Here is a 26,921-nt window from a genome sequence, read left to right as displayed (position 1 = left end):
TTAAAAAATGATGTTTCTGCATATTTCACGGATTTGCTTAGGTTTCATTAGCAACCTGTTGGGTGTACTTCCCAATTTTTCCTTTGAAAAGTGATATTTCTGATTTATTCACAATATTATCATAATTTATTAAAGAATCATTTCATATACAAAGTTTAAGGTATAGGAAAGAAAGTTATTTTATTTTACTATGCTTAAATACATCAGCTTTTATTAGTAATACACTAAAACAGAAATTCACATATTATTTATTGGCTATAGCAGTTGTAATAGCTAATTTCAGGAGACTGGTACTTGATGCAAATAGTATTTCATTTTTTCAAGCACTTATTGGCATACTTTAAGAATTTAAATAATTCTTAATTTCAATTAGAAAACACATTGTGACTTTTATCCTTTTATCAATTTTTAGAAATATTTTAGGGGAAGGGAAGATTGTTTTTGTGGAAACCTGAGAAAAGTGTTAATTTTGATTAAGCTACGGTAAAGGAAATAACTTCATGGAATCAGAAAATCTAAAATGCTGAACAAATAGAGATAAAAACAAACAGCAAATAGATTTGCATAATATATGTCAAAGTGACAGCTCATTAAGGGACGATGGATTTACATGGTTGCTCAGCTCAGTGCATCTCCAAGTTAAAAAAATTACAAGATTATTTAAATTATATTCTAACTTATTTGATATGCTTTCCTGATCAGAAAATTTCTACGCATAATGGGAAAATGTCTTTGTCTGGTATTGAATAAACAAATTCAGCAGTGAAAAAAGTTTTGCCAATTTTTATTAAAATCATCACAATACCACAGTACAGCTATTCCTAATAGATTACAAAGGTACCTAAAGATGTTTATAAAAAATAAATTATATTCAATTCTATCCTTGGCAATTAAGTGAGAAAATGATGTTTTAAAGAGAATTCAGAAGTTTACATACAAAATTACAAGCAAATTCCTTTTATTAATTTACAACACTTTCTTCTTCATAAAACAGTAGATAAGTATAATAAAATATTCATTATATATATATTAATCATTTCTAGAAACACGCAACCAAGTATTTTTTTAACTTCGGGTTATTTACTAAACCTTACATACATAGAAGAAATACACCAGTAATCTCTGATACCTCCCTCCCCCTGGTATTCGAGGGGAAAAGTTTGTACAACTCCCTCTGGCGATTGATTGCCGCAGGGAAGAGTCAGTTAGGGTTTAGATAGCGTCGAAGGTGACTGCACGATTATCGCAGGCGTGCACTCACCGTATGTCTTAATAGGACTACACGATAATATGCAGGCGTGTAGTCTCCAATTCACTTTAATTAATGTTAATCTTATGTAAATATTTTGTAATCTACTTAATACCTCTTATATATATAAAAAAATAAAATAATGTGTGACAAGAAAGAAGTCCCATTATTGGATTAACACCACGGATGACAGCAAACCAAAGAACCTTTCAAAAATCACAACACCTATATAAGTTTTTGGATACATCTTTCCACATGTTCAATTGTGTAAATATTTTACTTAATTTTATCACTATACTGCCCAGAAATTTGTAAGTTTATGCAAAAAATTTTTAACAACAGAACAGTTTATCTTAACTTAAAAAAGTGAATAATAATGAATATATAAAGAAAAGTATTGCTTTATTTAACACCTTTACAATTAATAAAAATAGTAACAATTGATTTCGTACTTTTCATGAAAGTTATAAAACGAATCACCTAAAATGTTCAAATTATACAATTTAAATCCTACCATATATCATTGTATCTTAAGGAAGGAAGATACCAGCTATAAACAGAAACATTAAAATGTATTTAACATTTTTTGATTATAGTTATATTACATAACATGTTTTGATTATTTAAGTCCTTTTTTGCACATCTGGAAAGAAAACAACATGACATTGTGATATTTTTTAACATAAATGTCATATTACATAAAAAAGAAAATCAATACTTACGTGTAAAAAGTTATGCCCGGAATTTTTTTCGAGAATCTATTTGTGCATCCATATGCAACACAAGCTGACATGCTTCAAAAAGAAAAGAAAAAAAATGTTGCAATGACAGACTTCCTTGCACAAGTCACGGTGATAACAGGAAGATGGCCGCCACGCTTCACCGTTTAAGTTGAACCTTCCCTCCTTCTATTCTAACCTCCTTGCTTAAAGCACGATTAAATTTTTTGCTGCCAACACAGGATTTCTAAAAACCTTTCTTTGGGTTTAGCAAGGCCAACTCAAGGAGGTTAGAATAGAAGGAGGGAAGGTTCAACTCAAACGGTGAAGCTTAGCGGCCATCTTCCTGTTATCACCGTGACTTGTGCAAGGAAGTCTGTCATTGCAATATTTTTTCTTTTCTTTTTGAAGCATGTCAGCTTGTATTGCATATGGATGCACAAATAGATTCTCGAAAAAAATTCCGGGCATTATTTTTCACACGTAAGTATTAATTTTCTTTTTTTTTTATGTAATATGACAACTATGTCAAAAAATATCACAATGTCATGTGGTTTTCTTTCCAGATGTGAAAAAAGGACTTAAAATAGGTTATTTAATATAACTATAATCAAAATATATTAAATACATTTTAATGTTTCTGTTTATAGCTGGTATCTTCGTTCCTTAAGATACAATGCTATATGGTAGGATTTAAATTGTATAATTTGAACGTTTTAGTTAATTCGTTTTATAACTTTCATGAAAAGTAAGAAATCAATTGTTACTATTTTTATTAATTGTAAAGATGTTAAATAAAGCAATGCTTTTCTTTGTATATTAATTATTATTCATTTTTTAAGTTAAGATAAACTGTTCTGTTGTTAAAAATTTTTTGTATAAACTTACAAATTTCTGAGCAGTATAGTGATAAAATTAAGTAAAATATTTACACAATTGAACATGTGGAAAGATGTATCCAAAAACTTATATAGGTGTATTTCTGTAATTCAGCTTAATTAAAGGCAGTTTCTTTGAGATTAATAAATATGAAATGCGCATAAACTGAAATCAATGAATTCTGTTTTATTTTATTAAGATTTATTTTCTAACCTAAGCGAATTCGTGAAATATGCAGAAACATCATTTTTTAAAGGCTTTAATGTTATGCGCATGCATTTAGATTTCGAACTATTTCTTAACAATTTGCTGTGCATAGTAAATTATGGATATCATCTTTATTACTTTAAAACACAAATTCAACAATAGCGGGGGATTTCATTATAAATTTAACATAATTTTACTGGAAAATAAATGCACGGAACAGCTTAGAAACACGTACATGTCACTGCCGTAATGCAATGTTTTGAAGTCACAAACATGGACGCCGCTTGTTCGGCGGAGTTTCATTCCCCGATAGTGGAGGAAACTGCGAACCCTCCCTCCTTCTATTCTAACCTCCTGCCAACTTGAGTATAAGTTGGGTTTAGAAAGGATTTTAAGGTGCTTGGATAAGGTTCGGAGAACAGCCTTAACGCCAAAACGGGGAGAAACAGCTTATTATGGTAGACCACGTTATGGTTGTTATCCGATGACGTACTTCTTCTAGGTAAGGCTACTATAAAGGGGAGCTGAATCATCATCCATTTTGAAGCTAACTTGTTGGTATTCGCTATTGGATTAGCACTGATTTCTTGACATATTTGTGGATCGATTCCGACCTAATTTTCAGAAAAATGGGTGGTTGTGCTGCACCAAATTGTTCGAATCAGTCTAAAAATAACTTTAGGATGTTTCGTTTCCCTAGAAATGAAGAAAGACGAAGAAAATGGATAGTTAATTCTCGTCGAGATCAATGGATCCCGGGCCCAGGAGCGTATCTTTGTGAGGTAAGTTCAGCTTCGTATTTTTCCATAGAATGTTAGAAAAATTACTCTTCTTGGTACTTTAAAATATTTATTTTCATTTAACTGTCACTTATTGAGGATCAACTGATTTTATAAGTACAAAATCAAATGCGGAATGTGTATGTGTTTGTGCAGTAAAATATCGTTGTTTCATGTTGTTTCTTTTGTTATCGTGAAAAGTTTATACTGTTTGTAAAATTTGTATCATACATTTCATGTAAACTTTGTGCTCAGTTAGAAATGTGATGTGCCTTTTTCTTTTCTTTAATTTTACTGTACGATTGGCGATTTAAAGTAGCATTCTATGTTTTGATTCTGATGTATTGTTGCCAAATCGGATAGTTGGCGCCAATGTTAAAAACTGGATGGTATGATCCAAATAAAAAATGATTTTGTTTTTTCTTTATAGTAAGATAAATATATTCTGTATTTTTTGACATTTTTAAGAAGTTAAATATTAATTTAAATATTCGATGATTCGTTTTGATCTCATTATTATCCTTTATTGTAGTAGTAAATCTTAATGTTGTATTTTTAACTATAGGTACTTTAAATTTATTTTTAGTGTGTGAGCAGGAAATATGTTTTAAGTAGTTTTACAAACATGAATACTTTTTCTATTTTCATAAAAAAAATTTAAATTTATCAGAAAATTACATTCTTAAATTATTATAATATATGTAACTGTAATTTAATACTAGTGCTTTTGATGGTTGATCTTTACAATATGGTAATTGGTAGTTTGGTGACATTTTGGAGGCGATAAAGGTTACTACCTGGCACTTTGGTAATAATGTGAGCAGTACTCAGTTCCGATTACGCATTATTTTGTGTGAGGGAAATGAGAGATCATGGGATATGTCATGTGATATTAATGGACGAATTACGGTTCTTTAATCAGAAAAGGGGGGAAATCGGGAAAAAATCTGGAAATTTTGTATTTGGCTTTATTCTGTGTTGTGTGAAACAGTGTTCGTGAATTTTTGGATCCCATGGCCGTAACTAAAGTGAATTCGAAATGGGTATTTATGTATGTATTAATTTAATGTATGTGCTCATTTATATTTTAAGTAGTGTTTTTGAATTTAATTATATTTTAATCAAATGATAGTTATTTTGTGAATTTTATGTTTGTAGGAATTTGGTATACGTTTTAGTTGAAGTAAACGTGCATGGAAATAATTTAAATATCTGACACTAAGTATTTGTAATGGTTGCGTTATGAATTCGTTGGTGACGTGTATAATGTAATAGATGATTTAGAGGTAAAGGTTTTTGGATATTTTATTTATTTTATATGTGGAAATGTTCATTACTTTTTCGCGATCAGGTAATTTATATATGTCCTTTTTACCGGGTTTAAAGATTGAGAAAATTGTCATGTATTTTCGTGAAATTTTTCTAATTTATGAGAAAAAAGCAGTGTACATGGATATAGTGAAGAGTGTGCGCAATGCCATTTTTGTGCAATTCTGGGATGTTTTTGTAAGTAAAAATAAGTCGACGTGTACATGGTTTAGTGATATTTTAATTAAATGATAGTTATTTTGTGAATTTTATGTTTGTAGGAATTTGGTACACGTTTAAGTTGAAGTAAACGTGCATGGAAATAATTTAAATATTTGATACTAAGTATTTGTAATGCTTGCGGTATGAATTCGTTGGTGACGTGTATAATGTAATAGATGATTTAGAGGTAAAAGTTTTTGGATATTTTATTTATTTTATATGTGGAAGTGTTCATGTTTGGAAAGGGTAACTATTTTTTCGCGATCAGGTAATTTCATATACGTTCTTTTTACCAGGTTTAAAGATTGAGAAAATTGTCATGTATTTTCGTGAAATTTTTCTAATTTATGAGAAAAAAGGGTTGATCTTTACATTACGGTAACTTGGCGTTTTTTTGGCGAAAATTTGGCGACCAACTCTCCTACAGCAACCTTCTATTTTTTTTTTCCCGCCGCCATTTTGTCTTCACGAAGTAAAGACATGTTTCTTTTCTTTTTATCTACTGAACACTTCTTCCAACAATCTACTAGCCGAATTACACTTATGCTAGAAATTTTATCTAACAAAACTACTTAATCATGACAAATATTCACTGCAAAATTGGGAAAAAGTGCACAATACCATACTCCTTACGCGTTTTTCAAAATAACACATACACATAAACCATGTACACGCCGACTTATTTTTACTTAAAAAAACATCCCAGAATTGCACAAAAATGGCATTGCGCACACTCTTCACTATATCCATGTACACTGCTTTTTTCTCATAAATTAGAAAAATTTCACGAAAATACATGACAATTTTGTCAATCTTTAAACCCGGTAAAAAGAACATATATGAAATTACCTGATCGCGAAAAAGTATTTACCCTTTCCAAATATGAACATTTCCACATATAAAATAAATAAAATATCCAAAAACTTTTACCTCCAAATCATCTATTACATTATACACGTCACCAACGAATTCATACCGCAAGCATTACAAATACTTAGTATCAAATATTTAAATTATTTCCATGCACGTTTACTTCAACTTAAACGTATACCAAATTCCTACAAACATAAAATTCACAAAATAACTATCATTTAATTAAAATATCACTAAACCATGTACACGTCGACTTATTTTTACTTAAAAAAACATCCCAGAACTGCACAAAAATGGTATTGCATCTTTAAACCCGGTAAAAAGAACATATATGAAATTACCTGATCGCGAAAAAGTATTTACCCTTTCCAAATATGAACATTTCCACATATAAAATAAATAAAATATCCAAAAACTTTTACCTCCAAATCATCTATTACATTATACACGTCACCAACAAATTCATACCGCAAGCATTACAAATACTTAATATCAAATATTTAAATTATTTCCATGCACGTTTACTTCAACTTAAACGTATACCAAATTCCTACAAACATAAAATTCACAAAATAACTATCATTTCATTAAAATATAATTAAATTCAAAAACACTACTTAAAATATAAATGAGCACATACATTAAATTAATAAAAATTACCTTACAATCCTAATTACTTTAAACTAAATCATTGCTAATAACAATTTTCCCAATAATACCAAATTCCTTTACTTCCACCTTACATTTAGAACAATGCATAAAAATAATATCCTTAAGTAATTAAAAATACTAACTTACCTAATCTTCTTCAGAATCTTGATTACGTGTCCAATAAACTTTTCTTTAGTTACGGCCATGGTATCCAAAAATTCACGAACACTTTTTCACACAACACAGAATAAACCAAATACAAAATTTCCAGATATTTTCCCCGATTTCCCCCCTTTTCCGATTCAAGAACCGTAATTCCTCCATTAATATCACATGACATATCCCATGATCTCTCATTTCCCTCACACAAAATAATGCGTAATCGGAACTGAGTTCTGCTCACATTATTACCAAATTCCCAGGTAGTAACCTTTATCGCCTCCAAAATGTCGCCAAACTACCAGTTACCATATTGTAAAGATCAACCGAAAAAAGCAGTGTACATGGATATAGTCAAGAGTGTGCGCAATGCCATTTTTGTGCAATTCTGGGATGTTTTATTAAGTAAAAATAAGTCGGCGTGTACATGGTTTATGTGTATGTGTTATTTTGAAAAACGCGTAAGGAGTATGGTATTGTGCACTTTTTCCCAATTTTGCAGTGAATATTTGTCATGATTAAGCAGTTTTGTTAGATAAAATTTCTAGCATAAGTGTAATTCGGCTAGTAGATTGTTGGAAGAAGTGTTCAGTAGATAAAAAGAAAAGAAACGTCTTTACTTCGTGAAGACAAAATGGCGGCGGGAAAAAAAATAGAGGGTTGCTGTAGGAGAGTTGGTCGCCAAAAAAACGCCAAGTTACCATAATGTAAAGATCAACCCTTTTGATTTTAATGTTAAATTTCATGCATGCTTTTGTTAAATATGCAGGTACATTTTGAAGAAAATCAATTTGAATGCTCTAGGCAAGATGGGCATAAAAAACTCAAGCCCAATGCTGTGCCAACTCTTTTCAATGTGCCTAATCCCCCACAACTGTTGACGCCACAGCGTCTAAAAGGCATTGGTTTACCAAAGCACCGTTCAGTTACATCCAATTTTTGTAATGTATGTGTTTTTTATTTTTATGGTTTTTCATAAAAAAATATGTTTTTATTACAAATGGACTAAATTGCTTTATAAAAGAATCAAAATATTGAAATTAAGGCATTATGTGATAAAGCTGTAATTACAGTCCCTAAGATTAGATTAAAAAATTAAAATTTTGCTGTTGTTATATATATAATTAAGTATGTACTTTGTTATTATAATCATATATTGAAAATTAAGCGTAAAACCTCAATTTGATGTAGTTTTTGGTTAAAGTTTTTGTAGTTTTTCGAGGACGGTCATACATGGGTCTGGTTTCTTCAAATTTGCTCCTAAAAGAAAGAAACCGGTATCTGATTGCCTTCAAAGTCAAAAAAATTTAAATCAAAATTTGTATTAAACTAAAGTTGCTTTTTTGCTTAATTTTAAATTCCAGATAAACAGAGAGAAATATTTATGGAGTAAGTAAAAGAAATAATATTGAAATTAATAACTTTAATCTTGAGTAATACAATAATATAGTTATAATACATTGATTTAAATGTATATTTTAATGTCTTATATGTCTTGTCTGAATGTTGTTATTTTTTGTTTAAAGATTTACAAAACTTATTAGGATTATTTATTATTAAAATTACATTAAGTATATTTTATTTATCAGCATTTTCAGGTATCCTTACTTATGTGTTTCATAATTTTTGCATCTTCAGGGTGGCTTGCTGCACAGTTTACCTTCATCAACTGAAGCGATTTCTGTTGCTGAACCATCTGTTGTAAGTCTTCATTTGAACAGTTATTAAATATTTAGTATTATAAACTTTTTCTAAAAAGTATTAACACTGTTTCTAAAATTTAAAAATATATTAACGTAATATTTACTTATGTTTAAGAAGTATGGATGCTATGAACAGTCCAATGTATTTATGCTTTTTTATAAGTTGAGTTACTTTGAAAATGGTAATGATTATATGTATTTATTTTTATCCAATCAGAGTTTATAATTTCTTTCACTTCCACATATTTCATATATTATAATTTCTTTTAGGTTCATTTGCCACAACCTTCAGCTTCATATTTTGGAGAAATAAATTTTGCTGCCGAAGTATCTGATGTAAATTGCCATTTTGCACTTCTAAAAAATTTTAATAGTTTTTTAACATCTATTCGTAAACTGTACTATGTTTTTTTAAATGTTTCCATCTTCATAATCATGCACTTTATTTCATTTCACCAGTGGTTGCAAATGTGTACATTACAGTACATCTCAGGTGTGTTTGCAACAACATTTAGCATTACCTTCTGATTAAATAACAGCTGCTAGTAAAGAATCTATTCTATGTTTTCATTTGAGCAGCTATTAAATGTCATATGTTTTACATATATTAATGAATTTTTATACAATTTCTGAAATATGAAATTGTTTGTCTTATGGTTGCTAAACAGCTGTACTATATCTGGCTGTTGTGCTATGGAATTATTTTTGAATTTTGAGTGTTAACAATTTATTATCTATTTATGAATTATAAAATGTTATGTAAAATAATTATTTCTTAAAATGAATGTAGTTTATATTATCTGTATTTCTAAATTTCTTATATATATATATTTCAGGTTTGTTTGCAAGAACAAGCTTCAATTTCATCTTGTGATAAAATGCCATCTATTTGTGAAGGATCTCATGTAAGTAGATAATTAGTGTATTATTAAATTGCTTGCTTATACAAAATGTTTCTATTAACTTTTGGGGGGGGGTAAAAGGAATGTAATTAATTTCATCAGCATTTACAAATTCTTTGTGTACATTTCAGGTTTGTTTGCAAGAACAGCCTTTAGCCTCATTTTGCAATGAAATACCATCTATTTGTGAAGGCTCTGTAAGTTGATAACTAATGTATAATTAAATTGCTTCCTTATATGCATTTAAAATGTTCTATAAAGTAATTTTTTGGTAAAAGGAATGTAATTAATTTCATCAATAGTTGCAAATTCTCTATGTAAATTTCACTTTTGTTTGCAAAAACAACCTTTAGATTCATCTTGCAACCAAATTGTAATTAATTTCATCAGCATTTGTGAAGGCTGTGATATAAGTTGATAATTTGTGTTATTAAATTGCTCATGATTATGGAGATAATCGATCCCTTTATAACGTTGCGCGCCTACAACTTGCACGCAACCAAGGGTGACTGTGAAAGCTTGTATAAACCACAGAGTCTTGTAAAGGGTTTAAGTCCCTTTTTATTCAACGTAATGAATTACAATTGCATTCTCTTGACGCTTACAAACGGTGCCAACTCGGCAGTCAAATAAAAATAATAACCTGAAAAGAAAATAAAGACAAGATTCTAACTATGAGGCTCTCTAAAATAACTAACTCACCGCGTTTTACAATACCGCTGCTAATTCAGCAGACTTGAAGCTCACTGGAACAATTGCCACTACTTCCCGCCAAGCACATAGGCCGCAACGCGGGGTTCTTCAATTTTCGCTAACTACCTCCGCACTCGCTAAGTAAGAATCTCACTCTCACCGAACTTGTTTCCTTCTATTTAAATCAGAATACTTCCGCTGATAATTTGAATCCTTGCGCGTTCTACTAAAATTTACATATTCTGGCATTGGCAGTTCCAGGGGAAAGTAAGGCTTGACAGGAAAGATAGTTTAAACTTAAAATAAATGTTAGTTAAAATAAATATAAACCCTACATTTGCCGCTGCCAGAATTTGGAAAACTTGGAAGCAGGTCCTACAAACGACCTGTTGTAAGTTTATCTAATTCTGAACTAACTGGCGAAAGCCTCGTTTACACAAAAAAAATCTTATGTAACAATTATATACTAAAATTCTTTTGCTCGTTACAAAGCTTTCTTCTTACAGCAACTTTTCCTGGACTTCATCAATCAATCTTGGTCTTTCCTTCCAGCATCTGGAAGGAATAAGTATCAGTATCTTTCTACATACATTATAATTTACACTTTCTTGACACAATAAATTTTTGTTTTTAAACGATTCGTTTTTCTTAGTTATTGCTCACTTCACATTCATTCAATTTTTCAAGCATTAATTTAACTTTACCCTGGCTCTCCACCGTGTGTGGTGTCAAACGGGAATATTTTTAATGTTTTAGTCTTACAACACTTCCCCTAACCACCATGATTTGTTAGAATTCAACAACCAAATAGACACACCTTACTCGACATTCTACAACTCAATGAGCTACTTTAATAGTTTTAAAAATTCAAATGTAGGTGGAGAACCCTACAAAACACATTCATTCTAACTTCCCCCTCATTCATCTTTAAACATGCAGGCTTTCGCTCTAAAGCATGACTTTATCTACAATTTACTACTTAAATTTTGACTTCATTGCTTGTAAGCATTCACTTTTAGCATCTACAATTTTATGCTTCTAGACTAAATTCTACTTTTACATAACCTTCAAGTATTTACATACATTTACAAATTTTTAATACATATGCTTTTTACAATTTACCATAAAATGAATAAGAGAAAATAAATTTTTACTTTACTCATTCTTCGCCAAGCTGGCGGCACTGAAACTAAAATTCTTATTAATACAAGAATACGAAGTTATTTTTATCTTCGGCCAAATTTTGGCTTTAACATAACAGAATTAGTCTTTCGACCAACAGAAAATGCTTGTTTTTAGCTTTTACACTTAAAGAAAATAATACTTTTGCCTTAGCTAAATAAAGTAAAACAAAACTAAGTCTCAACCGAGACATATTGACTTTCTCAAAACATAGAACTTCGTACTTATGCATAACATTTCGGAACAAAACAGAAAGAAAAATTTATAGAAGGTTTTAACTTATCTTTGAGTTTTCGATGCTTGAAATTCCGTCATCCGTTTTTGGCAAAATTGATCCCAAGTTAGAGGTTTCATGGATGTCAATCTTCTCCTTATTGATCTCCGAGCGTCGTCCCCGTTGCTTTTTCTTTTGCGTCCTCTACATGCTGGCCTCTTGACGGAGTAATCGTCTGGTTGTTGGCCTTTGCGTTTCTGCCTGGGACGGCTGGTGTTGACGTCCTCCGGTCTGGAGTCCTTCTTGAATTTCTTCTGTTCGTCGTATTTTTGTGCCTCCTGTTGTCGTTTCAGTTTCCGGAATGGCGGCCTTGCTGGCACCTGACTCTGTGGCCGTGTGCGCGTTCTCCTTGATGTGTAATTTCTCCTGCTATCCTTTGTAGGTGGTGTTTTCGTCTTTACCACGGTTTCTTTACCCGGTTCATCTGTATTTTTGTTTTTCTTAAACGCCGGAGTTTGAAAATCATTTTTTCTTTTTGATACCGACGTCCGGGTTGTAGAAGTGCTAGGTCTCTCTTCAGTCCTCCGTTTCTTGGGTGGTGGAATAGTTGTTGCAGTCTCTGGCCCTTCTATTTCGTTTAGACTTGAGTCCTGCAAGAAACTTTTAAGGATTTCAAAATCATTTGGATTATAGTATTTTTTCACCTGGTCGGGACTTGCTTTACAGATTTCCCCTCTGTCGTTCTTAAGATATAATACTACCCCTTTGATTTCCTGAATTACATAGGGGCCTTCAAACTTTGGAGCTAGCTTTGCCATAAAATTGTCTGGGGCACTTGATAAAGAAAATTTCCGCTTCAATACTTTATCCCCAACTTTAAAATCTGCTTCACGGCGTTTTCTATCATAATAAATTTTCTGCCTATTTCTTGCCGTATCTGAGGTTTTAAGCGCCTGATCAATTAGCTTTTGCACGTCCTTTTGTTTAAACTCCTGCTCTCTTTGTTGCACAAAGAATAATTTATCTAAAGGCGTAATTAACTTTCTGCCTAAAAATAATTCTGCTGGAGTTTTTCCCGTAGTATCATGATGTGCCGTTCTTAAAGCATAAGCTAATTCATTTATGTAGCCATCCCAGCGCTTGTGATGTGTGCTAATGTAACTGCGAATTATTTTTACAATGTTTTTATTAACTCTTTCTGCTATGTTAGCCTGTGGTCTATACGGAACCATTTTGATATGGCGTATGCCAAGTCCATTGCATATGTTTTCAAATATTTGACTAATGAACTGTTTTCCGTTATCGCTAATGACTTTTATCGGTGCACCGTATTTTAAAATGTATCTGTGTAAGAATGCATCTGCGACTGTTTTGGCTGACGCGCGTTTAAGTGGAACAATTTCTATCCATTTTGAAAAATGATCTACTATTACTAAAAGAAAACGATTTTTATTTAACTCGCTCTGGGGGAAGGGACCAAGGAGATCTATGCCTAAAATTTCATTCGGAAATGTAGCGCGAATGCTATTTAAATACCCGGCCGGGCTGTAATTAATATCATTTATTAACTGACATTGATTGCAGGACCTGACATACGCCGTTACTATTTTGTATAATTGCGGGAAATATACCGCCTCGCGTACCCTTTTTATAGTCTTTCTGACCCCGAGGTGGCCCGCTGTTTTTTTTTCGTGCAACTCCCTCAAAATGCTTAATCGAAGCGAGGCTGGGATGACTGGCTTATACTCAAGATTTTCGTTTGTTGTTTTCGTATAGAATAATAAATTATCTATTATTTCATAGTTTTTTGCTCTATTTCTTGTCGCATCGATATCTGTGTGCTCAAAGCTTTCGGGGTCTTTCAAATAAGCATAGATATTTCCAAATTCAGGATCAGCTTTCAGTTCAGTAATAACCGTATCTCTAGAATCTAAAATTTTTGAAGTCAACACAGCGCATTTAAGTTCATTTCCTTCATCGTCCAGTTTTATACGAGAAAGTGCGTCAGCTACATTGTTTTCCTTACCCGGTTTATATTTTATTGTGATATTATATTCTTGGAGTTTTAAAGCCCATCTTATTAACCTGGGCGTTAGATTTTTCCCCGAGTAAAGTCTACCATCAGCCGCATGATCCGAAAAGACTGTTACTGGCGATTTGCCGAAATAAACTCGAAATTTGTGTACAGCCATTAATACGGCTAATGTTTCTCTTTCTGTAGCTGTATAATTCCTTTGTGTCTGATTCAATGTTTTACTAAAAAATGCCAGCGGATGGTTATTTTGCATAAGAACCGCACCCACCGCATAGTCTGACGCATCTGCCGCAATTTCCAGGTTTTCGTCCCCCTCAGGGAATTTTAAAACAGGGGCATTAATAAGCGCTTCTTTAATCTTTCAAAAGCTGTGTTAGCTTCCGCTGTCCACGTAAATTTACTCTTTTTTCTTTTGATTACTAAGAGTGGTTCAACAATATTAGCGAAATCTTTTATGAAAGATCGATAGTAAGAACATAATCCAAGGAAAGACGAAAGTTTCTTGGCGGTGTTGGGCGGTGGGAAATTCTTAATAGCTTTTATTTTTGAATCTTGCGTTTCTATACCCTTTTGCGAAATTTTATAACCGAGATATTTAAGTTCTTTAGTTGCGAACTTGCATTTTGAGGCGTTAATTGTAAGACCGGCCTCTTTTAATAATTTAAAATCTTGTTCGAGGTCATTAATGTGTTGTTCCAACGTACTACTCGTTATAATTATATCATCTAGATAAATTAAAGTTGATTTTCCTAGGACAGGCTTTAGAACAATGTCCATAGCTCTCTGGAAAGTTGATGGGGCCCCACACAACCCAAAGGGCATGCGTAAAAATGCATAAGTGCCCGATTTTGTTATAAACGCGGTTTTGTGTATATCTTCGGGTCTTATAGCTATTTGATAGTAGCCAGACGTTAAGTCCAAAGTAGACATATATCTTGTCGATTTGATCTGTCTAATGATCTCGTCTATAACCGGCAAAGGATAAACTGGAAATTTAGTAATGCTATTTAGTTTTCTGTAATCGATAGCAAACCTCCAAGCCCTTTTATCCGAAGGAGGAAACTCGTTCTTTTTCCTACATAGTACGACTGGACTCGCGTACTCACTATTTATGGGCGTTATTATTTTATTCTTTAACATCTCCTGAATATGTTCTTCGATGATTAAGTCTTTTTGTTTATCATAGCGATACGGTTTAGTCCTACAAGGTTTTTCGGCATTTAATTGAAACTTGTGAGTCACGATCTGGCAGTTTCCTGATTTTTCTGAAAACAAATGAGAAAAATTACTCACCACTTGCTGTATTGCTTTACTTTCCTGGTCATTCAGATGGCTAAGGTCGAATTCAGGTGTCTCCACAAGGTTCCACCACCCTCTGGTCCATCTCCAGCACCACGGAACTATCTTGAAAATTTAATTTGGCCCTCGCGGCCCTTAAAAAGTCCATACCTAAAATAAGAGAGTGTTGCAGGTGTTTCACCACAAAAATTAATACTTTGAGATTTTTTTCTTTTACCTGTACGTTTAATGATACTTTCCCGATGCAGTGACATGTTTTTCCTTGCGCCGCTATAATTTCCGTATTTCTGGTTTTAAAGAGTCGTATCCTAAAAAAATTCTTTTTGAAGAACTTTTCACTCATGAAATTTCCTTCTGCTGCTGTATCGATGAGGGCTTCTACTGGTACATCGCCAACCAGGACTTGTATAATTGGTAGCTGTGAGTTTTTTACGATGACTGTATTTAAATGTCTATTTGAGGGTTTTTTTTAAAACTTCCGGGGTCTGGACCCTCCCTTTCACAGGCCCCTGTAGTCGTTTAAAGCTTTCCTTTCAATCTGTGTCTTCTGGGTACGCGGATGCTTATTTTCAAATTTTCTTTTTGGGCCTTGACCTTCGAGTTTCGATGCGTTAGCTTGATAGTTCTTTCCCCCATACGAGCGATTTCCATTTCTGGTTTCCTCCTTCCTTCGGGTACTTTGAGAATATGTTTCCCCTCTCGCTCTTTCCGCGATTCTGCGATTTTGAAACTTCACCGCCAATTCGAAGAGTTCCTGGAATGTTCTTGGTTTTCTAATTTCAAAGTAGTCTTGGACAGCGGGTAACAATCTTGGTAATATTATTTCAATTATCTCCGCATCGGGTTTTTTCCCATACAGCATATCCGTTAGCTTGATTTTTCGTAGAATAAAGTTCGTCAATTCTGCTATATCCCGTTGATAGAAACTATATAGTTCGGCTTCCAGCCGTGCGCGATCTTTCACTATGGGGAAGGCCTTTACTAACGATTTTTTGAAATTTTCAAATATATATGTCTGGCTTCCAAATTCCCCTAATAAAAATTTGCCTATGTTTTTCCACCATAGCGCGGCCTGTCCTCTTAGTGCTGATGTGGCGATGGCAACTTTTTGTCTTTCAGGCACAGGGTAGAGCTGAAAGTGGTTTTCTAGACCTTCGAGAAATACCGCCACCGAATTTTTTCCGTCGAAATGGACGTTTGGCTTGATTGATGCTCTCAAAGTCTGGACCAGGTATCCAAATCCTTCTAACTGGCTTGTCATTTCTTGGTGTTGTCCAGCGGCTTCCATCCAATTTTCGGCCATTTCAGTTCGATAAGTGTTCGGGCGCCAATATAACGTTGCGCGCCTACAACTTGCACGCAACCAAGGGTGACTGTGAAAGCTTGTATAAACCACAGAGTCTTATAAAGGGTTTAAGTCCCTTTTTATTCAACGTAATGAATTACAATTGCGTTCTCTTGACGCTTACAAACGGTGCCAACTCGGCAGTCAAATAAAAATAATAACCTGAAAAGAAAATAAAGACAAGATTCTAACTACGAGGCTCTCTAAAATAACTAACTCACCGCGTTTTACAATACCGCTGCTAATTCAGCAGACTTGAAGCTCACTGGAACAACTGCCACTATTTCCCGCCAAGCACATAGGCCGCAACGCGGGGTTCTTCAATTCTCGCTAACTACCTCCGCGCTCGCTAAGTAAGAATCTCACTCTCACCGAACTTGTTTCCTTCTATTTAAATCAGAATACTTCCGCTGATAATTTGAATCCTTGCGCGTTCTACTAAAATTTACATATTCTGGCATTGGCAGTTCCAGGGGAAAGTAAGGCTTGACAGGAAAGATAGTTTAAACTTAAAATAAATGTTAGTTAAAATAAATATAAACCCTACACCTTGAAAAGCTGGAAATAAATTTTAAAAAATAAATTTTAAATTTTAAAAATCTATTTTTAAGTGAAATAAATTTTAAATATTAGAAAATAAAACAAAAATAATCTAGAAAATGCTGAAAACAATAGAGTCAAATTTAAAAACCCACCACAGTATAGGAAAAGAGACCTGGAACTTGCATTTTTATTTTGTGGATTTATTATCTGTTTAAGTTTGACATTTAATCCAAAGGGGCTTTGTCCCTGAAGGACTATTGTTTTCGTTTTGTATTGAAACACTATAAACGGCTGCATCACTTTTCAAATTGTTGCCACCAAATATTATTACCCTGTACTATATTTAAAGAAATTATATAGCGAAGAATCTGCATAAATGCATGTACGTTTTTTGCATTCTGATAAAACAACGGTACCTAGAGCCATCAAATTTTGAATGACTTAATTCTATTGTGAATATGGACATCTGGAAGACCGAACTTGAAATTCGGAATTTGTTTTAATATATATTTTATATGTTGTAAAACTTTAAAAAATTTTTGATTAACAAACTTGAGGATTTCAAAGCGAACAATGGCAATATTGTACGGAAAAGACACTTTTATCTCCAGCATGTGAGACAATGAATCGGGAATTCTGAAGATATGTTCATTTTAAAATTATCTTGCAATATTGCTGTTGAACTGAATTTTAGAATTTAAGTGTGAAAAACTTGATATTTAATAAATAAAGGTAAAACACAAAATGTTAAAAAAAGGCCCCTTTGGGTGTAATTTAAAATCTGAAACCTTTCAGATCTTTTTTGTTTGTTTGTTGTGTTCCCCCCCTTCTTTGATGATTATTCATATAGATTTTTTCTTTATTCCAGGATGTTCTTTTAAGGAATTTTATAAAACAGCAGACTGAATTGATCTCGCTTCTGCAATGCCAGAACAAAATATTACTGAAAGAACTTACAGCAACCAAAAAAAAAAAAAAAAAAAAAAAATGAAATTAATGTTTTAAAAAAATGGCATAGCACTGAAATTCAACTTCATGACCTTCAAGTACAGCATGAGGAATTGCTGAAAGGAGTGAAAACATTTCTTTCAGATGAACAAATAGCAATGTTGAAAATTCCTCGTAGAAGCATTGCAAAATGGTCTAACGAGGGAATAATAAAAGGCCTCAAATTTAGATTTGCCTTGGGCAAGCATGGTTATAATTACTTGCACGGAATAGGTTTTCCGTGCTTTCATACAGCACTTTAAATAAAAGACTTCAAGGTCTTGAAATGAATTTTGGAGTCATCAGTGAGATGATTGAACCTTTGAAAATTAAAGGAGAAAAAATGAATGCTAGTGATAAAGACTGTATTTTATCATTGGATGAAATGGAGATTTCTGGCAATCCTGATTTTGATATTTCAAAATGTAAATTTATTGGTAAATGTACATTAGGAAATCAAAAGGGTGCAGGAAATCACTATTTAGTTATTTTACTAAGAGGTTTGAAGCTGAAATGGAAGCAAGTGGTTGCCCATGAGATAACTGGACAGGTAACAGGATGCCAGCTGAAACAAATTGTTGTCAGTGTTATCGAAGCTGTCATTTCTGTTGGATTTAATGTTGTTGGTATTGTTAGCGATATGGCAGCAGTAAATAGAAGCCTGTGGAATTCTTTGGGAATATCTGTTTCTCGAAACCAAAGAAATAATTTCACTACTGAAATTAAGGGCAAAATTATTTATGTATTTGCAGATGTGCCACATCTTTTAAAAAATCTCTGGTCTGCAACTCTTAATCATAGTATAAAACTGCCCAGTTATGTTTGCAATAAAGAAAATTTGGTTACTTTGCATGTATCTGCAGGATTTATAAAAGATATCTGGATTACTGAAACAAACCAAAATTGTGGTTTGAGAACTATGCATCATCTCAGCAAAGAAGACCTCTTCCCCTCACATTTTGATAAAATGAATGTTGCTTCTGCTGTGAGGTTTTTTCCAATTAAAACAGCTGTGGGATTGGAGAAGGCAGTAGCTTTAAAAGAGATAAGCCCTAATGCTCTTACAACAGCATGGTGGATAAGATTTATATGTCAGTGGTTTCAAATGCTATCCTCTAGATGTAGAAAGAACTCAATTTCTGTGACAAATAAAAGCAAAAAAATTGAGTTACTTTTTGAATTTATTAATGTTATACAGCTAATAGAAATTGGTAAAGGGTGGAAACCATTACATACTGGTTTGATTCTTTCTACTTTATCAGCCATACAGTTAGCAGAGGCATGTTTTCTGAATGATTTTCAGTTTATTTTGACGAGCAGATTGACACAAGATGCTCTAGAAAATGTATTTTCTCAGATACGCAGAAAAGCTGGTTTGAGGCCAAGTGCTTTGCAAGCTGTGAAAGCATTAAAGCTTATCTGTTTATCTCAGTTTATATCTGACATTAAGAACTCCAGTTATGCTACTGATTCAGATATTTACTTATTAAACTATGCGAAAGATGAATTTGAATTTCTGAAGGAGAAAAAAGCTTTAGAGCCTGTTACCATACCAGAAGTTTCTGATGTATCTCTACAGAATCTCACCTTTAGTGAGGAAAATAACGTCTGTTATATTGCAGGAGCTGCAATAAATTCTGTTTTGAAAAATGCTTGTAATTCATGCTCACAGTTTCTCTTAGTTTGTGAGCAAAATACTCCTTCCATTGATGAAAATAAGCAGTACATAATTAATTTTGCAAATTTAGGTGGGCTTAAATGTGTCCTTCTCCAGAAATTTTTAAATTGTGCCTTATGTGTGAAAAAATAATTCAAAATTTTCGAGACGAAATAATGCATGGAAATGTAACTATGGATGTGGAATTTGTTAATATGATTTGTAAGAAAGCAGGCGAGGTAAATATTCCCTCCTGTTGCAATATCAAAACAAAGATAATAAAATATTATTTGACTGCCCGTGGAATTGGTCTCAAGAAGCTTCTTCAAAATAAAAGGCAGCAGCGGCAAAGTTTTGCATCTCCTGCTTTTAAAAGGAAGAAAGTAAACTAGAATCTAATCAAGAGTTTAAGAAGTTTTTGCTGTTCAGTTCTGTCTGTAAAAAAGTAGAGTAGTTGTCACTGAAAAATTGCTGTTTGTCTCTTCGAATAATAATTAGGCCCACCAACAGCTGAATGGTTAAAGTTACTGAATGCTGGGAGTTCCATCTTCTGTTCTATTTCCGAACAGGCTGGCTGCATGGTTGGTTTTTTTGTGGTTTTTCCCCATGTGTAATGTGAATACAAGCCAGTTCTCTTTAGAAAGTCCTCTACAATAGAAGATCTCATAGTCAGCTAAATCGGATTTACTTTTGTGTGACCTTAAATGAGGCATCAATTGTGAATCTGTTTTGGCATGTTATTAGGAATTTTAAATGAAACATTTATTGCTGTTGTGAAAGAATGATCAACTGAATGTTTACCTTACTAATCAATGTCTTATAGTATTGTAATGGCTTGCAGGATTTTTCATAATGGGATGTTGCATATGTTTTACTCTTTTTTTTTTTTACCAAATAAATAGAGTATGTTCCTAATCAGACATTTCTTCTTTTGTACCAGGGTTATATAGTATGATGTGATAATTTGGATTTGTTTATAGAATACATAACAGTATTTTTTGACATTCTAATAGAACCAGTGTATTTTATTTATTTACTTATTGCTTTAAAACAGATTTTGAATCAAGGCTTACTTCCCACCCCCTTTGGGTATGCACATAAAACATGTTTAAGCTATATTTATAATATATCAATGAGATACAGTGGATGGACAAAAATATGGAAACACCTTGTGAAATGCATGTTTGAAAAGAAAGATTGATTTTAATGAAATGTAGGTGGCGCTGGCGTTTTTGACTACTGATGCCACCTATACAACTTCGTAAATGTGCTAAACAGTTCAGTTGTTGTCGGAGTACTGTTATGTGAGGTTGTCATTGCATTATGTCAGAGTTAATAGACTTCGAACGTGGGCAAATTGTTGGAGCACGTATGGTAGGTGCTTCCGTAAGCAAGGTAACCGAGGTGTTTAGTGTTTCAAGAGGTACTGTATCGAAGATTTATTCCGCATATTTGAAAAGCGGGAAAACATCATCTGCTAAATCACAGGGCGGACGAAAGTGTGTCCTGAGTGATCGTGACAGACGATCATTAAGGGCAATTGTGACGAAAAATAAGAAGACCACAGCTGCAAAAGTTACTGCTGAAATGAATGTTGTGTTACCGAACCCTGTAAGTACCAAAACAATTAGAAGGGAGCTTCATAAACAGGGAATTGCTGGCTGTGCTGCAATTGAGAAGCCACTCATCAGTGACACTAATGCCCGTAACAGGAAAAGGTGGTGTTTAAGTCATAAAGCCTGGACTATAGAGCAGTGGAAGCGAGTAATATGGTCTGACGAGTCTTCTTTCACATTGTTTCCCACTTCTAGCCGAGTTTATGTCTGGAGAACGCCATCTCAAGCCTATAATACAGACTGTTTGTTGCCAAGAGTGAAACATGGCAGGGGTTCTGTTCTGGTTTGGGCAGCCATATCGTGGTTCTCTGCTAGCCCCAAATGAACTGTGTCAGGGCACATGACTGCCAAGACTTATGTGAATATTTTGGCCGATCAAGTTCATCCCATGGTACAAACTTTGTTCCCCGATGGTGATGGTGTCTTCCAAGACGACAAAGCCCCTGTTTACACAGCTCACATTGTCCAGGACTGGTTTTCTGAGCACGAGGATGAGTTGTCCCATCTCCCCTGGCCACCACAGTCACCAGACCTGAATATTATCGAACCTTTGTGGTCTTAGGTTAGCTCCTTTAATGGAAAAAGAACAAAATAAAAATGATATACCTTGAAAACAAGAATACTATCTGAATAGTGTTGGCTAAAATTTATTCAGATGGTTTTTTGCATTTATTCAAACATCTCCGCATATAAATGAGAATTAATTATATTAGTTTTAAAAGTAAAACTAATATAATATCATTCTATATAAAGCTGTTTGATGTATAATGGAAAAAATTCAATTACTGCAGTATGTTTTAATAAAATTTGAATATAATAGACTGAATTGCACTACATTAGACCAAAAAGCAAAACATTTTTATTTATTTATCTTTATTTTCACTATATGTGTTTGTCATATGTTTGTTACTAGAGGACTTATTTTATAGATTTGAAGCTAAATAATATTTTTATGTTTTTACTTATGCAAATTAATTAATAAAAAGAACTGTGATTCAAGTATTGTCTTTGCTGTGATATAGATTGAATCTTATTATGTTATGGAATTATTATTTAAATATTCAGATACGTGTAATATTAAGAGCATATGTATATAAGTATAATTTTTCCAAGTATAATAAAAAGTAACCATCAACAACAAATAAACTTATAAGTAAATAGTATCTGTAAATTCTGTATGTAAAGGTATTATTTTTATTTTTATTTATTTGTGTGTGTATTATTTTAATATTGTTTATAGCTAAATAAAGAACAAAAAAAAAATTATGGAATTTTTTACTCTATTAAATCTATGAATCCCACAGTCATCTGAGCATTGAAGTAATTTTTATAGCCTTCTGCACTTCATTCTAAAAGCATTATAATTTAAAGGTGTATATCTTGAATCAGTATTTAAAATCATAAAGTGTTTAGCAGCTTTTTCTGGAAACACACACAAAATAACATTTTTAACATTGCTACAGTAATAGACGTTTGATTCCATGTGAGCAAAATTCAAATAACATATTAAAAATAAAAAACAAAAATTAAAGATTAAACCTTATCCTAAATTAATGGAGGTTGAGGGATTTCCCTCAACCATATTAAGAATGTGGTTGAGGGAAAGCTCTTGTCAAAAAATACATTTTGAGATAAATAACATTATGCATGTATTTAAAAGAAAAAATTGAAAATTCAATAAAGGAATTCAAAAAGAAAGCATTTTTAACTAAAAATACAAATTTGAAATATGATATGTGAAAATGTTTTAGAAACTTTTAAAATAACTTGAATCATACGAGAAATTTGGCAATTTAAAAAAAAAAAAAATACGAGAAAGAATCTGAACTGCAGACAAAAGAAGGGGAAAAAGCCACACATCTTTATAGGAGTGCAGAAAAAAGCTGAAATTCGGATTCTCTAGAATGTTAAATTTTAGTGGACAGCGCTAAAGAGCCAAAGTTGCCGCTCCACACCTAAATTGCAACCCTAAAGCTTAGATTCAAAATGGCTGACGAGTCAGCCTGTATCTCTAGTAGCTCTACTTCTAGGAGGACAGCGTGATACTTTTTCTCTGCTAAGGGATTATCCGTAGCAGCAGATCGAGGTACATATTCGGAAAATATTATTGTGTTTGCTTATCAAGCAAAGAGTATTAAATTAGAAATAAGCACATAATTGAATAAAATATTTATAATATATGTAAAAATAAGTGTCTTGCACCTGTAAATACTTATTTAATGCTTTATTTTCTGTTTTCGTTTGCTTTGTTATGCTTCCCTGTGCTCATCGATGTTCAAACATTGTTTATTCTATAGCTTTTTAGTATTTATGTTCATTGCCTGCAAGTAATCTATAAACATTTTCTTGTACTTTCTTTCTTGCAATGAGTGCTTTCATATCGTAGTGCAATAAAATAAGTCAATGTGTGCTTTTATATCATATTATAGTTATGTACAGTAATCTGAATTCAGAGGAACTTTAAATTTGCCTATAGAGTGGCAGTTTTACTTCACAGTTGCAGAAATATCTGGCATAAACAGACCTAAGTTCTCAGACTAAACATATTTGCAGTATATTTGTTCTGGGACATTTGTAGCCTCAGTCTGATATTTAGTTTATAGCACATTTAATATTTTTAGTATTTATTGTACGAATTAGAAATAATAATAACTTTTTAGAAATATGTATGCGATAAATTTGTGTGCTGTTAGACATGGTAATGCTCTCAAGTCTTAATTGTTCAAAATTCGGCAAAATGCAATGGTATTGTATTTCATTTTATAACTGCAGTATAAATATAAAAATTTCATTAAACCTGCTAGAAGGATACATATTTTGTAGTATTTAAACACATATTTAGTTACATGCATTATGTAATGGAAAGAGTAATTTGCATTAAATATTTCCTCATCTTTATAGTATTTTATATATATATATATATATAATGCATTATGAACTGAGAAGTCTCAATAAATTTTAATAAATTAATATTTCCTGATGTCGTAAATACTGCTGTATGCAGTTAATAAAAGTAGATTTAAATGCTATAAGAATAAACTAAAAATAGTTTGTTTCATTTTTTATTTTAATTGTCATAAATATAAAATGTCATAAATATAAATCATCTCCAACTTACAGAATGTGATGGTGAAAATTTTGCAGTATTTCCTTCATGATTTATTTAATTTAATTAAGTAAACTGAAGTCCTTGGTAATTGTTTATGATTACAGCAAGATATTTGAGAATTATTATAAATGAATTGTACAAATAGATAATGCAAAGTTCATGCATTACAATGACAGTGGATCTTGTTTACGAAACAGAGATTGATTCTACTGCAGACCTTGTCAGCCAATTAGCATCACTGCAGCAGAGACTTGCTGAATAGCTTTCAAAGTATATGCCAATCACTTCTTTGTCACTGTGATGCATGTATTACAGTTAGTAACAGTTCATCTGAACAATTCTGATAAATATCAAGCATTATTTCTTGTAAATATCTATGATTAAAATGGTATTTTATTCTCTATATTCTTTGAACTTAATACGTTTCTGTATTCATGTTTCACATTCCACAATACATTGTATTGCAAAAATTATTACTTAAGCCATGCTGTATTATACCTTAGAGGGTTGACTATAGAGGCAAATAAAAATTAAATTTTATGTATATTAGGTATAGTATTTATATGATAGTTGAATATACAGTTCATATCATAAGTCATATACATAATTACCTATCAAAATGTTTTGCAATAAAATTTATTATCCCCCTTTTTACCAAATAAAAACAAAATGAGGCATTTAACACCTGTAAGCTATGTAAATAATGAGGCATAGAAAATCTGTAAGGCATGTAAATAATGAAACATGTAAAATCTGTTACTCATGTAAGAGCAATACAGTTATTCAACTAATATGTTTAACAATAATATTGATCCTAGATTAGCTAATTGCTCCATTCTTGAAAAAAACATATAATGCATAGGACATTTTACAGAATTACAACTAAACTCAAATTACATACTTTTTAATTTACTTATTTAGTAATACTTTGACTTATTTTATTGTGATTTTTATTTTTATTTTAATTTGATTTGGCTTGGTCTGCATGATTTGTTTATGGCAAAGTATGTGAGAGCTATTTGCATAAGCAGAAGCATGAGAGGACTTTCTGAAAGACACTCACTCGTATCCTCATTACACATGCAGCCAATCGGTTTACCTAGAATTGCAGTCAGGTCAAACTACCAGTGCTTGAGCAACTTTACTGCTCAAGCACTGGTGGGCACATTTTTGTTATGATGGAATAAATTTTTGCATTGTATTTTTATATTTTACTTTGAAACAGTTATGGACGTATTTTCTGTTTTTAAGCTGTGATATTGAGACTATTGTGGTGTCATTTTGTAAATGACTTGTATTCATACATGTGCCCCCAATAATACTTGTGTAATTAAAAACTTGCTCAATGCTTATTATGCAAAGTATTCAGTTTAAAAGTGTACCCTTCATAAAAATCATAACTGTATACATTCATAAGACATACCTTGTATGTATCATACATTCAGATTTCAGCCTTAGAAGGCCAGCGAGTGCTGTTGTTCCATTTGGAAAGATTGATTGGAATGAGCCTTTGTGTGAATACTTCATAACAAGATAGATACTTCATTTACTGAAGAATACTACTGAATTATATAAATATTGAAACTATCAAAGTGGTAGCACAAGAATTGGATCAGAGTATGGAATCATTAATCAAGGGATACTATGTATGGCTCCATAGATTGATCTTTGCATAAATTCACCTTTGAAAACTGCCAAAAATATTTAACAAAAAAAAGGGGGAGAACTTCTAATGTTATGCAATGAAAGGAATGGGTTTTTATTTCTATAGCAGGCTACACTTCCTGATAATAGATAAATTAAGTACACAAAGTAATAAAATCTTGCATCTTAAAAGGAAACCAGATACTTTTTCTGGTAGTAATGGAGAAAATCTGAAGGTATTCATTCCATATCATAAATTTTAAGGTATGTATATATCTGAAACTGTTAATAAGAAATTAGGCACATTCACATTATGTAACTAAATTCATTTCATAAACTTTGTATATTTTTAATTTATTAGAGGTATTTTGAACTGTGAGTCATAATTGGTTTGTTTTAGTTGATTATTGCAAAGCAAACTAGGGTTCTCTTTCTAAGGTGAGGATGCTTTCGTGGAGGACTTTCTTGGGGAATAGCTCATATACACTGTACAGGTAGGGAAAACCATGAAAACACCCATGCAGGCAACCCAATTCTTCTGAAACCGAATAGGAACTGCCCGTATTCAGTGATTTTTTACCACTCAGCCACTGGTTAACTGTGAGTTATAAGATGTGCTGTCGTTTACACTGAGTAAAATAAATTCTGCTTTATCATAATTGATGACACATTTGTATGTCTTGCATTAAACTCGCATTTAAAATTCTTTTACCGTAAATGCAAAATTCAAGGAGGAGAAAAAACTATCTCTTTCAAAAACATTGAGATTAATAGTTTTAGAAATTTTTATAATACCAAGAGTAATTTCTTGTAAATAGTTATTCAGAATACCAAGAATAGTAAATTACAATGTTATATAGAGAAGGGAATAAAATTCTAAAATAAAATGTGGTATATATAGAATCATTGTACGGTATAGATTATCTTGTTTAAATAAAGCAACAAG

At 32.3% G+C, this 26,921-nt stretch overlaps 2 protein-coding genes across 2 annotated transcripts in view; one reads left to right on the top strand and one right to left on the bottom strand.

The window, feature by feature from the left end:
* Positions 1-26,921, bottom strand: part of LOC118196276 (protein CEBPZOS-like) — a 92,652-nt gene that overhangs the window by 57,151 nt on the left and 8,580 nt on the right. The window lies entirely within an intron of this gene.
* Positions 3,543-17,977, top strand: LOC118201106 (uncharacterized). The gene is made up of 6 exons (XM_085811503.1): positions 3,543-3,836; positions 8,685-8,747; positions 9,020-9,085; positions 9,586-9,654; positions 9,783-9,848; positions 17,831-17,977. Exons 1-6 carry the CDS (start codon positions 3,684-3,686, stop codon positions 17,951-17,953), a joined length of 540 nt encoding a protein of 179 aa, XP_085667629.1. The 5' UTR covers positions 3,543-3,683; the 3' UTR covers positions 17,954-17,977.

Source organism: Stegodyphus dumicola, chromosome 2 (assembly GCF_044657685.1).
Source record: "Stegodyphus dumicola isolate Sdum_Otavi_A_Nest chromosome 2, ASM4465768v1".
Lineage (NCBI taxonomy): Eukaryota > Metazoa > Arthropoda > Arachnida > Araneae > Eresidae > Stegodyphus > Stegodyphus dumicola.
The sequence above is the reverse complement of the archived record's forward strand: the minus strand, read 5'-3'. Positions and strand labels throughout refer to the sequence as shown.

What these genes read in the sequence shown, in the direction of transcription:
- LOC118201106 (XM_085811503.1), top strand. Translation starts at nt 3,684, where the DNA reads ATGGGTGGTTGTGCTGCACCAAATTGTTCGAATCAGTCTAAAAATAAC. An exon ending in CAGGAGCGTATCTTTGTGAG is followed by an intron (nt 3,837 to 8,684) that starts GTAAGTTCAGCT and finishes TTGCATCTTCAG; the next exon opens with GGTGGCTTGCTGCACAGTTT. An exon ending in CATCTATTTGTGAAGGCTCT is followed by an intron (nt 9,849 to 17,830) that starts GTAAGTTGATAA and finishes TCTTTATTCCAG; the next exon opens with GATGTTCTTTTAAGGAATTT.